Source organism: Chiroxiphia lanceolata, chromosome 6 (assembly GCF_009829145.1).
Source record: "Chiroxiphia lanceolata isolate bChiLan1 chromosome 6, bChiLan1.pri, whole genome shotgun sequence".
NCBI classification, from domain to species: Eukaryota; Metazoa; Chordata; class Aves; order Passeriformes; family Pipridae; genus Chiroxiphia; species Chiroxiphia lanceolata.
In genome coordinates this window covers 48165693-48179975 of record NC_045642.1, presented here as the reverse complement: position 1 = coordinate 48179975, position 14283 = coordinate 48165693, and the positions used below count along the sequence as shown (strand labels likewise).

At 35.3% G+C, this 14283-nt stretch overlaps 1 protein-coding gene across 3 annotated transcripts in view; it reads left to right on the top strand.

Moving 5' to 3' along the window:
• TTC7B (tetratricopeptide repeat domain 7B) overlaps positions 1–14283 on the top strand; it is a 131181-nt gene that overhangs the window by 74575 nt on the left and 42323 nt on the right. For 2 of the 3 annotated variants that reach the window (XM_032691092.1, XM_032691094.1), the window contains exons 16-18: positions 5829–5945; positions 10123–10220; positions 13545–13709. In XM_032691092.1, the coding sequence (XP_032546983.1) occupies positions 5829–5945; positions 10123–10220; positions 13545–13709 (380 nt within the window). The remainder of the gene's footprint in view (positions 1–5828; positions 5946–10122; positions 10221–13544; positions 13710–14283) is intronic. The other variant, XM_032691093.1, reaches the window with a different exon arrangement.

The following is a 14283-nucleotide window of genomic DNA, read 5'->3' as shown; positions in this document are numbered from 1 at the left end:
TCTTTTCATTAGGACGATATATTACATGTAAATTAAGAGTCCTTTTGCATTCAATTGAAATTCCCATGTGAAGGATCTTAAAGCAGTCAGCCCTAGCTCCTCCTTCTAAAAGAAGCTACTAACTTGCAGACAGTAAACTATTAAAATCTGAACTGTGGATGAAATAAACACTGGGATCTTTAGGATTTTCTTCTAATTTTAACTTTTTTTCTTCTGAGCCATTTATTTATGAGTAATTACAAGATTTTTAAAAGGGCAGTTGCTGATAGAATGCATTGACATAGCAAAACTGAACTTGCCAAGGTTTGGCTTCTTCCTACTGCCTCATTTGTTTTCTGTTTCCTGTAACAGTCATCAGAGGTTCTTCCTATATGTAATTGTTGAGTGCAAGAAATGACTTGCTAACACTTTATTTAGGAAAGGTGAATAGATTTAGATTCTTACGGATAATCACTACTGAATAGTATTTGTTCCAGCTTAATTCATTTTGTGCGTTCTGTGTGCTGCTTTCCCACTTCAGTTACTCTGTGGGGTCCCAGCATTAACCTGATTTAATTTGCACAAGCAATTGACTCTATGACAATTTGTTACAGAAATGAGATTAAACTGTATGAAATGTGCACATAAATGTAAGTTTTACATCACTATAATTATTTTTTCCTTTAAATTCCGATCTTATGAAAGGAAGCCTACGTTGTCTGTTAAAAAAGGTTTATTTGTCAAACTAGTTAGTCTAAGATTTGACAAGTCATATGATTAGACTTGGTGAGGGTTTTTTTTGTGTGGTTTATTTTGGGGGGGGGGGAGTTGTTTTTTTTTGGTTTTTGTTTCCTTTTTTTTTTTTCCATGAGCTAATCAACTGTATTTTAAGAAGTTAGCTTACTTGCTCCACCTCTTCTACAGTCTATCCAAAACAAACTGTGAGGAAGCAGTCTTTTCTACAATTTTATTTATAATCTTGAGACCTAATTTCCACTCTTAATGTTTTAATAGTCTGAATGGCCTTTATATATACTCATTTTTGTGGAAACATTATCCTCTAGATAAATTATTCTTTTCCCTTCATGGTGCTTGTCTCATCTATAATTATAGATAGAATTTGTACCTCTTCTTGGCTTTTTTTTTTTTTGCTAGACTAACTAAATGAAGTATTTTTCCTACTCTGCAGTTTCCAGTCAATAGATCGCCCTTGCAGCCTTTCTCTGCAGCTGCTCTAATTCGAAATTCCTCATGTGTGTGGTTTTGACTCTTACAGTGAGAATTACATATAACATTCCAGATGTGGTCTCACTGGGGTATTGTACAATGGCACTGTGTCTTTCTCTTTCTGCTCCAACGAGTGCATTCCTGAATTGCATCTGGCCTCTTCACAGCTGTCTTACCTTGATGAACCCAGCTGTTAGGCAGCTCTGGTTTGGAATAACTGTTACACAGGTTGTTGGTACAATCTCTTTATTAAACTTGAACAATAACCCTTTTTTCATTAATGATGTTATCTAATACTCCTTTCCTCTTGACAAAAGCATTGGCAATATAGTTGCTGTTCCCCAGTCATTACAGAAGTGGTACTTTCTTTAAAGTTTTTACTTTAGAAAAGACAGTCTTATCTGTCACTGTTTCCATAATTCTGAGAAATGGATTATTTTTGACTGCTTTAACTTCAATCAGTCTTTAATCATTCTTATTCTCCATTTGTTATAGTTTTCATATCTGAGACAACATAGGTAAGGATTGTGGTGGAGGTTGGGGATTAATTCCTGAATATTCTTAATTTTCATCCCCTTGTCCCTGTTTAGTATGCACATTTTCTTTTTTTTCTTACTTAAATACAAAAAAGCCTTAAAAGACTGTAACTTTTGTATATAATAATAACGTGTTCAGATGTGGTTTAGCTTTGCTTTTTACTAGGTACCTAAGATGTGACTTTCTGTGCTGATTTTTTTTCTCCCTTGCCTGTCCCTTGCTATTCTTGATAGGATCTCTGCATGTTTCTGTGTCTTACTTGCTCACTGTTAATCAGTGATTGGCTTGTCACACAGGGAGTTTTACCCCTTCAACTTGAGATACAGATCCCTAAACGTTTTAGCATCTTTGTGTTAAACACCAGGCTTCTGCTGCATTCTGGATATCTTTGCTAAACTTTGCTATCAAATAATTTGGGTGTATGACAGTGAAATTCAAAGACCTAGTTATAAACCCCTTTGGGATTTTTCATTCTTTATTTAAATAAATATCCAGTAATATATGGATTAGATTATCAGCAGCTGTTTTATAATGTCCTCATTAGTTAGTGAGAACAGTCTTGAAGTAATGGAGTCATTTGCTGCTTCAGTAGCTATTTCATAAATTTATCAGCTATTAGCTCCAAGAATAACCAAGCCTTTCCACTTAAGAGTTTGATTTGTTCTCCATTTTGTGTCTGGGTAATTAGTCTCCTAAAATGATACAATTCACTTTATTTTTAGCTGATGATAAAAATCTGCATCCATATCAGATACTGATGCTGGCACAAATGCCTGATTAGCAGGTCTTTAAAAGAACCTGTTTTACCTACTTCCTAACCCAGAGGATTTGACCCAAGCAAATTTCTGTTCTTATTTGTTACATTTATTCCAGTTTGACACCTCTCTGACACACATTGTCATACTCTTCATTTCTTTTTTGAATATTGTCTTTTCCTCAGTACTTGCATTCTTAGTCAACTGCTGTTCCACTCTGTCAAGGTTACTCTGTTACCATGTGCCAGTAGCTTAAACCTCTGACTCTCACAAACTGACACGAACAGATAATTCATGATACTCATTAAATATACAGCTTAATTTTCATCATCCTATCACTTTGTAGATTTTATCCATTCTTCATAATTTTTAACAGTGTATCAAAACCTGGTGTGAAGAGTTCCTTGTAAAGTTTAAAATTCTCTGTGTTACTAATGTGGGCTGTATTCCAGAAGAACTGTTTCCACAGATGCTTGAAGCTGATCTTTCAGAAAAGCTTTTTTCAAATGTTGTACCTCTTGGTTTCTAAAACCTTCCTGGTAATACTTGTCCCTGAGGTGCTCATACCTCCAGCCATGTTTCAGGGGAACTTGAAAAAATTGAGTTAATTTGGGAGACCAGTTTGTCAGATGGTATTCCTCCTTTCCATTACTTCTTTCCCCTTCCCTTCCTTCCCCCATTTGTTAAGTTGGCAGGTTTTCATTTTGTTATTAACATCCCATTTCAGTTTTCTGAAGTGTCTTAGTTCTTTTAAGTTTTACAGTCCAAATATTTTTTGGATCCAGGAAAATTTTCTGTGTGACTTTATAAACGCAACCTTTTCTATTCAAAAGATTATTTTTGGTTTAATCCCACACCAGTGTACTTCATTTTTTCCTTACTAGATACAATTCCCTAGCATTTCTTTATTAGAATTGTGAATATTTTTTCATCATACTTTGTTTATTGTTTGCATTTTGGGAAATGTGCAACAATCCAGTATGTTTACTGTCATAATGCACAAGAAACAGGGATGATGTTGCATGTGTACTAAGTGCATCTGGAAGCATAATAAAATCCCCTCCCTTTCTATCTCCTGCTTCATTTTTGCTTTTATATCTTGCATGGTAAATCTTAGTGTATTACTGATCCTGTGCCTTCTCTCTGCTACAAGATTCCTGAACATCTTAAATGCTTGAAGACTGTTAATGTAAATTCAGTCTATCTGTAAACTGTACATAATAAGGTATATATTATGATTATTGACTCTAGAATTACTTGTATTCCATAACTTTGTAAAGTGCTTTATGATCACAGATTTTAAAAAATTAAACTTCTATAGGCTCTTCAAAACATAAAAAGTACTGTCTTTTACATACAGAGAAACAGGAGAGGGATTGTATAAGGTAGATTCCTCTGATTTGGGGTTTGGATTTTGAGGCAAAGGTCGTCTTTGGTGAGGGAGCTGTGTGCATGTGTCAAGGGTAAAATAGATGGAGAGGAGCATGAAGGAAGGAAGATGTTATTTGTCATTTGTCATTCTCTCTTCAGTAAAATGATGGACAGACCTTGACTTTTTTCTTGCAGTGATATAGTCACAGTTAAACTAATATCTAGAGAGTACATCTCCGCCAAATGAAATATGACTTTAAATTATCTATATAGCTCCCTGTATGCTCAAATCCAATTTACTAATAGGAAGAAAGCTAAACTATTGTAACTGATTACTTTGTTCTGCATTCTTTCAAGACATCAAGTGAGACTGCATATTGACTGTATTTACCTGGCTTACCTACAGGTGCTCATTTTCTTAAACTAACTCAGTGACCTGCCTTTCAGTTCCTCCCCAGTCCCACAACACACATATTGTACACTTAAGGTAGCGTGATTCATTTTTAGGTTTACATGCTGGGTAGTTTCTGCAGAGGATGTTCAGTGCAACGCTAAAGCTTTAGCTACTGTAAAGCTAAAGGCACTTGATGTAATTTCTTATTCTTGAGAAAACTCTCTGGCAGTTTGCAATTACTATTAGCAGCCTCAAAGTTGGTATTTGGGATAAGAAACTTCTGAGATTTCACACATGCCCACCCTCTACGCCCTTCTCAGTCTTCCCACACAAACCATATGAGCAATCATATAAATTTTTCACTTGGTATGATTAAGGTTGCACTGGAACAAAATGCCAAAGTACACCTGGGTTTAAAAAGGGAAAGTAGGCTAACAGTTTTATATCCATACTCTCCTCCTGCTTTGTGCTCTTTAATCCTGCAATTTACTAAAAATTGCTTTTAAATTAGTATTTTTCTAGTGTATTCTCTGTTCCCAGATGCTGGGACTCCTATAAATGTGCATACCAATTGACTAGCTCCTTTATTATCACATTGCATTTATATTCTTTAAATATCCAGGAAGGTGTCTAAGTTAGCCTCTGTGGAGAACCTTCAACAGGATGCATGGAACATAAGAGGAATATGCAGTTGTCATCTTATGAGACTGTGCACTTTATTTGTCTTGCTGCCATTAGAAACATCAACTTTGAAATCAGAATTAATTTATAGTGACTTCTGGAAAGCATGTTTGCGTCCATTATGTATGGTTTGCTGCATATTTGATGGATGCTGTGCTGTCTTCAGACTCTCACTTGTAAATGTTCAAAATTGAAATCAAATATCAATTTTTGTGTCTGCTGATGTCAACATAATGTAGAGTGGAGCTATGTTTTCTGGTTGACTTTACCAATGCTGACCACCTCTCTTGAATCTTATCTGGTCTAGTGGTATCTTCTTCAGTATAGCCTCTTCCATTTTCCTGTAAGAGAACTTGATAACATAGGGAAGTAACTTGCATCAGTACCAAGTTATTTTCTTATATGTTAGATTACTATCATTTGAGGCCAGTTAATGCAAAATACTGTCCTTTCTCATGAAAGCAGTAAAGATTTTTTTTTTTTTTAGTGAAGACATAGAATCATAGAATGGCTTGGGTTGGAAGGACTTTGAAGATCATCTAGTTCCAATCCTTCCTTCCCCACCGCTGCCCCTGGGCAGGGATGGATGTCACTGTTCAGCGTGTGACGTACTGTTCTCAGTGGTCTTGCTAATTTCACTAAGCTACTTCTCAACTATTCTTTCTGTCCAGTTGAAAAGGCCATCATGTAAAAAGCATTGTTACTTTGGTGACATTACATATTTGTCTTTATGCAATTACTTCATTAAACTATTACTTAAGTTATGACTGTATTTGAAATTATGTTTCCTCCAGTTTAGTGTGATGTTGACTATCTTTAAAAATGTTTTGCTTGAATGGGAATCTCTTTTCTTTCTCTTTTAATTTCCTTTTCTTTTTCACTAGATTACTGTTTACAAAAGTCAAATTGGAGTCTCTGTGCAGAGGCCCAGATGAAGCACTCCTTACGTGTAAACACATGCTCCAGATTTGGAAATCCTGCTACAATCTCACTAACCCAAGGTAAGATGCTGTAGAATTCTAGGCTGCTCACTACCCTGCTCAGCAGGGCAATATTAGGTTAGCAGTCCTGCATTTGCTTGGTCTGGCATTTCATATGAACAAACTAATCCTCTGGGAATCTGGGGGATGAAGTGCAAAGACATCAGTTGATGGTCATGTAGAAGTACCCAGGGTTCTATGAAGTAAGGTATGCCAAAGCTAGTAAATTCTGCAGAGGTGAGCACTGCTTAGAGAGATTAGGTAACTCATCCATTCTCAACGTACTTGTATGGTCTTGGTTTTTTTCCTGATTTGGAGTTTTAGAATCTTTTATATTGGTAAGTGGAGAGATTGCTGTAATGGAAATATAGTTCAAGAATTTGCATTAAATAATATGAAAGAGGACTAGACATTAATTAAAACTAAAGCATCAGCGGTCATATGGATATGATATGCTTGCAAAGTTAGCATGGCTTTTTTTTTTAAAGGAGGTCTTACTTATGAACCTATTTAGGTCTTCAAAGGCATTACCAATAGATAAGTTGTTATAGTCCTGTTTGGGTTTCCAAAATGTTTTTGTGAAGGTCCTTTGCCATATATATTTAGCAAGCTGTGAAATAAATGGAAAGGCCACTTAGCAGAAATCCATGCTGGTACTATTCAACATGTTTATCGAGCACCTGAAGAAGAGGACAGGCAGAATTTTCTGCTGTTTGGTTGTTTTAAGGGTTGACAGTTTCTGAAGAAGAGATGCTACAGCAGAAGAACTTTGTACCAGGTGGCATCAGTGTGGCAGTACCTGTGTAGCAGTACGATGAACACTGGCTGTTCAGTTTTTCCTCTAAATTGATCTCAGTTATGTAAATACATGAAACTCTTTAAGAAGATTGAGAGAGTTGACCTAATGGCTGAAGAGGGAAAATTGCTTCTCTCCTTAGTGAGCTAGTGAGCAGCTGGGAGCAGGAAAGTTTGGAAGGTGTGGCAGGAAAAGCCTGGGAAGGGATTCGAGGCACTCGGAGCACACTGATATCAGAGAGGCTGATACTGCCTTGTGGAACGGGGAGCATCCCTCAGGGTACAGAAAGCAAGTATGTCAGCAACCAGGAAGGTTTGAGCTCAGTTGTTTTCAAGTCAAAGTCACTGAACGAGCAGCAGGGACCTGGGAGAAAATTTTTCTTTTACCTTGGTGGGTGGTGGTTTATTTTAGTTAGCTGGTTGTGTGTGTGGGCAGTGGGGGTTAAGAGTTTAGTATCAGAGTGCTGTGCTTTGCAGAATAGTTAAAATTTCTGTGTAATTTCAGAGAGGCTCTGCATGTACTCTGGGACAACTTTTCACCTTCCTTCTCTGCTGTGACATCTTCTACAGAGATCAGGGCTCTAATCATAGCTTGTCATTACTTTGTACTTGTTGTTGTTGTCTTTGTGCTAAGAGCTACTGTGCCATGTTAAACACACTTTTAATGCCTCCTTCAGACATCAGCAGTGACTGTGAAAATTTACTCTTGGCTGTGTCAGCTTCCAACAACAGTGATTGCTAATTCTCATCACCATTCTTCTTCAAGAACATCTAAGTGGAAAAATTAACAAGGACTACTTTGCATCTGATAGTTTTTCTCTTTTTTTATCTTAACATTTAAATCTTTCCTTGAAACTCTGGTGATGCATTAAAATCAAGTTAGGAATGGAATGGACAGGAGCTGTGGATAAGTGTCATGATGGAAGGAGACAGGTTTTCTAGATGACACATTCAGAGTTATATCAAACAGTGAATGAAGATACCAAGTTGTAATCTTGCTTTGGCTCGTCTGTGTGAAATTTAAAGGCTGAATAACTTCATATGGTATTACAGTGATCCAGATTGGTCGGACTGGGATAACAATTCTCACCGAGATCTCAAATGTGACTGAGAAGTTCTGTTCACCCGACTGCACTCCTGATATACTGAAGAATGATGATGCAGGATTGTTGTGAAAAGTTAAATTTTCCAAATTCTGCAATTTTAACATACACTTCATTTTGCTGCAAAGCACCATTTGAAAATATCTCCCACTGGAAATAATTGAAATTTTTTTTTAATAGTTCTTTAAACCAATAATAAAAGGTCTTTTAATAATTTTAAACCTTTTTGGAATGTTGTTTGTCAAAGATTTAAATATCCTTTATGCTTATTTGAAGTATCTTCTTCTATTCTGATTTGGACTGAAAACTAATTTTGATGTCTCATTTTCCCAATGAGATAAGAAGTCACTTTTTTGATAAGCTGTGGTTTATATTAAATATTTCTTCTTCAATTCATCTGATTTTGTGCAATAAACTTGGGTTCAATGCCCTCAATAATATTTCAATAATAAAAATAAATTACAAATAACTAGATGTACCACAGAAAGCGAGGGCCAAATGCCACAGTGTGCCTAAGATTTAGAACATTTTTTATTTTGTCTTCAGTTGACATACAAAATTTTTTCTCATGAGATGCTTAATATGAATTTAAAACTTACTTTGTGCTTCAAGGATTGGAAGGTTTAAATGTGTACCTCCAGCCTGCTGCTTGAAGTGCATTAGAAAATAGTTGAGTATTTTTCCACTTTTTAGTTTGCATTAGGGAAATACAACAAGCCACAATGACAGAGTTGGTCTCAGAAGATACTTAGCCTAAGTGTGGATTTCCTCATCAGCAACAATGTGGCACGTTGCTGCTTGTGGATTGAAGAAATAATTAAGACAGTGATTACCAGAAAATTTATACCAACTGATGTAACAACTACAGCTGATAGTGTGTGTCCCAGAGAGTTCCCTTCTGTTTCATGTGGATTGCTATAATAATGTAATTTTGTAAGGAAATATTGCAGTACTGTTAGGTAATACAAAATTGTATTTATACCATTTGTTAACAGCGGAAGAAAGAGGGGATGTTGTTTCACTGACTTTTGAAGTGTGCAACTCTGAGGAATTATTGAGGGGCTTCTTGACCTTCTCTCAGTTCAGATTTGTAAGGAGGGTGTTGTTAAATTAAGGCAGATGAAGAGATGTACTGAATTCCAGTCTTACAGTTTAGATTAAAGTTTATCAGGCTTTACTTTAAACTAGGAGTTTTGTTCAGGTTTTTCTCTTCAGTGAGAATCAGACAAAAGTTTGCACTCTGCAAAGCTGGGCTAACAGTTCAGTTGCTTTAAAGCTTAATTAATGTTTGTGGGGTGCTTTGTTCTCTATTTTTTTTAAATGAGACTTTTAAAAAGATATTCATTGATAGTGAGTAGTACCAGACTTACAATCCTAAAAATGAAATTACTTTATTAAGCATAGAATATTAAAGAAGGAATGCCCATATGTGCTTCCTCACACTTTGCTGACAACGTGTCTCAGTACTTGCCTCATCTTGAGGAGAAAGAGCACTTAGTTTTTCAGTCCCTGTTCTTCTGCTGAATCTTTAATAATAGTTTTAGGAGCTATTAGTTTTCCAGGAAGCATATCAACAAGAAACCTGAGGGGCAGATACTGAGTTACAGCTAATAGAGAAATTAAGTGCATTTGTCCACAGGTGCAGTGAGTGAAAATCACTGCTGCTGCATAGGCTGTTAGATGTTAGAAGTGTTCAAAATGTTCCTACTATGCTATTAGAATCAAATTCAACATTAGGCAGTTAATATGCAAATGTGCATATATTAAAAAAAAAAAAATCAAAAACCAGGCAGCCCACCCCACAACTCTGGAGATAATTGTGATGCTTTTTTATGTGAAGTTATGGCATCTTTCTAACATCTTTACCAAAAATTAGATGTCCTGAGTTTAGTTTTTCTCTTCAATCTGAGAGAGGTATGGATTTTCAAACTTACATCTGCCTTCTCAGCTTTCTGTGATAGCTGTACTTCATATTATATAAATATTTAAGGCACTGTAGATCCTTTCTGTAGAGGTGTTAGTTATGAACCAGATTAAAAGCCATTATTTCCTTTGTGGTTGTATTAATTATGAAAACAGAATTGCTGAAGTAAATACGGGTTTAGTTTTGCTCAGCTTAATTCTATTTCAGTGCAACTGGCTTAATGCACTGTGAGTGGTTAGTGGTGCTTGGTACTAAATTTGGTCATAGCCAGAACTTTTATAGTAAGAACCTTTGTGGGAGTAGGGCAGCATGCAACTTGTATATCAGTATAAAATTTTATATTTTAATAGCTCACAATTTCTGTACTTCACTGCAGTGACTCCGGCCGTGGGAGCAGCCTGTTAGACAGAGCTATTGCTGACAGACGACAGCTTAATACAATTACATTACCAGATTTCAGTGATCCTGAAACAGGTAAGAACTACATTTGAACAATGAAATAGGTAAATGGTATGGCCATAGCTAGATTTTGCATTAGTTTTTTTAGTTTATTTTGCAAAATGAAGTTATATCTTCACTGTTATCATGTAAGTAGAAATAGACATTGTGTGATATATGATTTTTTTCTTTTTTTATTTATGAAGTATTTGCTGACCATGTTCTCTGTAAATATCTGTAGTGTGGATCTTGCTGAGCTTAGTGGTATTTTGTTACACAAGGGCTAAAAACTAGTATTCTGAACTAGCCTATTTACCAAAGTCCTGTGCTTTTCAGTCTGTTTGGTACTTGCATATTTTTGTTTAAAAGGTAAATCAAAAAAATTTCAGAAGTTTTAATCTCAAAAAAACTGAAGACATTGTTGCTAATTAAATTAATTAAAATCTCAAATATATGTTAAAATATAATTACGTGGGTGGGTAGGCTTACTGTAGGCATAGTTGACATTATAAGCAACATTTCTTTATTATAAATTGTATATATCGTATTACTTTTATATACATATAAAAATTGTAGTACACAGGTGCACTACATAAAAATTAAGATTGTTACATGTCAGTAAATACTGACAATATGTCATTTCCTATATTAATATATTCAGTTATCATAATGCAAACTAATATACCTTAAAAGTTATACAATCAGAAAGCATGTGAGACATGCATTCTGTGAAGATTGCAGGAATTGTGTAACTTCTACAGTATCTTGCTTGTGTTCTAAATTTTGAGAGTTTTTTCTGGGTTTTATATGAAAACCATAGCATGTTTTTCCTGACACCTTTCAGGGGTGTATTTCTGTTTAATCACACTTTGACACAAACAGCTTATAGAAAGGTTTGCCAAACTATGAATATGAGTACATTTGACCCACAAGTTAAGATACGTTGAAATGTGTAATGTGTATCTTTGTTTAGTATCAGAATTGTGCATTACATAAAAATCCAATTTAGATATTTAACTTCAGAAAGTTAAAATCGGATTGAACGATCACTCAGTTTTGAATTTAAAATAAAGTAAAAGTGTTCTGTGCTCACTATAGTGCAAACAGTTATGATTACAAAGATCAGGTCACCTGATTTCAAAGAATTGCAATATGTTATGGCATAATGCACCTTGGTGCCCCTAATGTGGAATTTTATGTCTCCTTCTATTTGTGTAGTTAAAATGGGGAAGATGACATTATATCATTCTGTGGTGATCATTCTATATTCTAGTCTAGCTCATTGTTTCATTTTTAAGAACATATCTAGATTTTATAGGTTTCATTTACATATATAGATAAACATAGCTATAGATAAAATTTTATGCCTTCAAAAAAGTGCTTTTGGGGGAGGGGTGTTGTAAAAGGGCTTTTTGTGGTTAGTTGTGATTTTTTGTTTGTTATTTTTCCAATGGGGACATACAGCTTTTGATCTACACCCCCAGGGTGTCCTGTTTTACATCTGCCACACTTGAGAGCGTAGTGAATTGGTGCATTTTAAAAAGTGCAGATTCCTCAATGCTTTTAAGTAAAGATGAACTCTCATCCAAAATGGGGAGCTTTTCAAGAAACTTGCCCCAGATTGAAGTCCTGCAGACAATATCTTGATTGGAAAACAGGATCTCTGCATACATTCTGATTTTTCTGGCAGGTCCAAATTGTCTTTTTTCTGAATCTCAGCTCTGTTGCTAGAACTTCACTGTCAAGGAGAACAAGATGGGAAATTAAAATTATGGGGTCCCTTTTAAATTGGGAGTTGGAGTTGGGTTTGTTTGTTGGTGGGTTTTTTCAGTTGCTCATTTTAGCAGAAGAAGCCTTGTTGCAATACCAGTACTCTGGTATATTGCAATACCAGTTTCTGGCAAGGACTAGAGCTCTGTTATGTACTCTCTCTCTATAATAATATATATAAAAAAACTTCACATCCAGGATTTGTCCAGAATTCTTTATCCAGAATATTATATAAAAATTTTGCAGGAATTAAAAGGTTATAAATAAGAATGAAAGAAGTGAAGCTTGTCATAGTGTTCGAGAAAGCTTAAGCAGACTGTCAATAACATACTATTCACAATGGGTAGATGATAAAAACAATAGGTGATCAGGATGTTAGACCTTTATAGGGTTGAAAGAGCTTATCTGCAAATTCTGTGGATCCACAGTGTTTAGAAATGCAGAAGGAATTTGACAAATAAATAAACGAATGTTAAAATGCAAGAAAGTTATTGCTGAAAATCCTCTTAGAATGAAAATGTTTGTTCCCTTCCTTTTTACACAGTGTAGTGCTACCTTGTGTATATGTGTGTATACATGCAAATTTAGTAGTTTTCCCCTTCCTAACTTTGCCTGTCATCTATGATGATGATGCCATTTGCCTGTCTAGCCCTGAATTCAGTCAATCCAAATACCAAGAAATGAGAGCTAAAATTCAAATCTGAACTCTTGTGTACTTGAAATTTAATTTTTAAAATCCTTCAAAAAATCTAGGTTTGATGGGTGTAAATTCTTTTTCTTAGGTGTATCAATTAAGCAGAAGTTGACATCTAAAAAAAAAGTTATTAAAAAACTGCTTTATATAGAGGTCTTACCAATACCATAGTGATTAAGTGATTCAAGTTTAAATTTGTGTAACCCTTGAATATCAAAAGAGTGTATTGTGAGTTTCTTACAAGGCAAGACTGTTGCTTCTAGTGCTCTGGTCAATAACTGTGCCAAATTTACTTTAAGTTTTCCCTCTGTTTCAGCTGACTTGCTATGCGTGGCACACACCCATGTTTGTATATGTCGATGAAGGAAATAAATATAGAGGGGGGGCAAAAAAAGAGTTTTGATTAATCAATCACTGAAGTAAAATCTCATAGGGAGACAGACACATGTCATATCCAAAAGTAGATATGTGTATGGAAATCACTAGAGACTCATGGCTATTTGGTTAAGAGAAGTTGCATTCAATCTTTTAAAAAACAGAGTTGGAGTCTACTGAGTTTATTATGGGAAGAAACAATATTACTTTAGACTTTGGTCTTTATTTCCCCTTTAATTTATTTTTAAAATTTATGCATTAGAACATAGTGAAAAAAAATCTTTATTTTACTTTTGTACTCTAGTTTAGTATGGAAGGAGAGTACATAGAAGGGGTATTTTTCGTTGTTGTTGCTCTCAGAAGTGATATTTATTTTATGTAGAAGCCATTTCCATCTTACTGAATCGTGACACAAATGCTTTGCATTTTTGGCATCTATTAGTCCATTAAACCCTGTTGAATCTTTATTCTTTCCTGCCCTCCCCACACCCCTTTATCATTCTCTTTGTTTCGCTTTTTAGCCTCTGATACTTCCTCATCTTCTCTCTCAAGAACAGAGTCTCCTCTCCAACTGTTTGTATCTTCTCATCTTCCTCATCCTCATCCTAAACCAGATATCTTTATCTGGCCCCATGCAGCCTCTCCATACTGTGACCAAGTTCCTGAGCCCCGTACACCTACTCGCTGTAAATTGGCTTTCTATTCCTGATGGGCATGTTGTGCTGTATTTTTCTGATAATCTTCACAACTGATAAACTGTGTTTAAATAGATTATGTTTCAACAGAATGTCAATGAAATTCAGCCTTTCAGCTACTTTTCATACAAACTTTACAGCAATGCTGCTGGAGTAGTTCAGGTGGCAGGTTAAAATCAACATAGGTTTTCAGGCATTTCTTTTTAACTCCTTTTAACTTCTGTTAAATTGTCCTTCACTGATACCTTTATAAATAGCACTTTTTTGTCACTGAATTTACTGTAATCCAATCTTAAGAATTCATTTTGACACCTAGTCTTTAAACTGATGTCATATCAAAGGTATTAATTCCTAACAAAACATAGAAAATAAATCTTTGCATATTAGCAAAATTTGCTTGTGAAAATAGCTGACATAAGACCAGAGTTTTGAAAACACTAGCTCGCTCATATGTAAGCCTGTAACTGGAAGTTAAGGAAAGCACTTCCTTCAGACTTGGGGAAATCTGTGTCCTAGAGAAGTTAAGTCTGACTTTCTTGAAGTATTTGAATACTGATTGACTGCT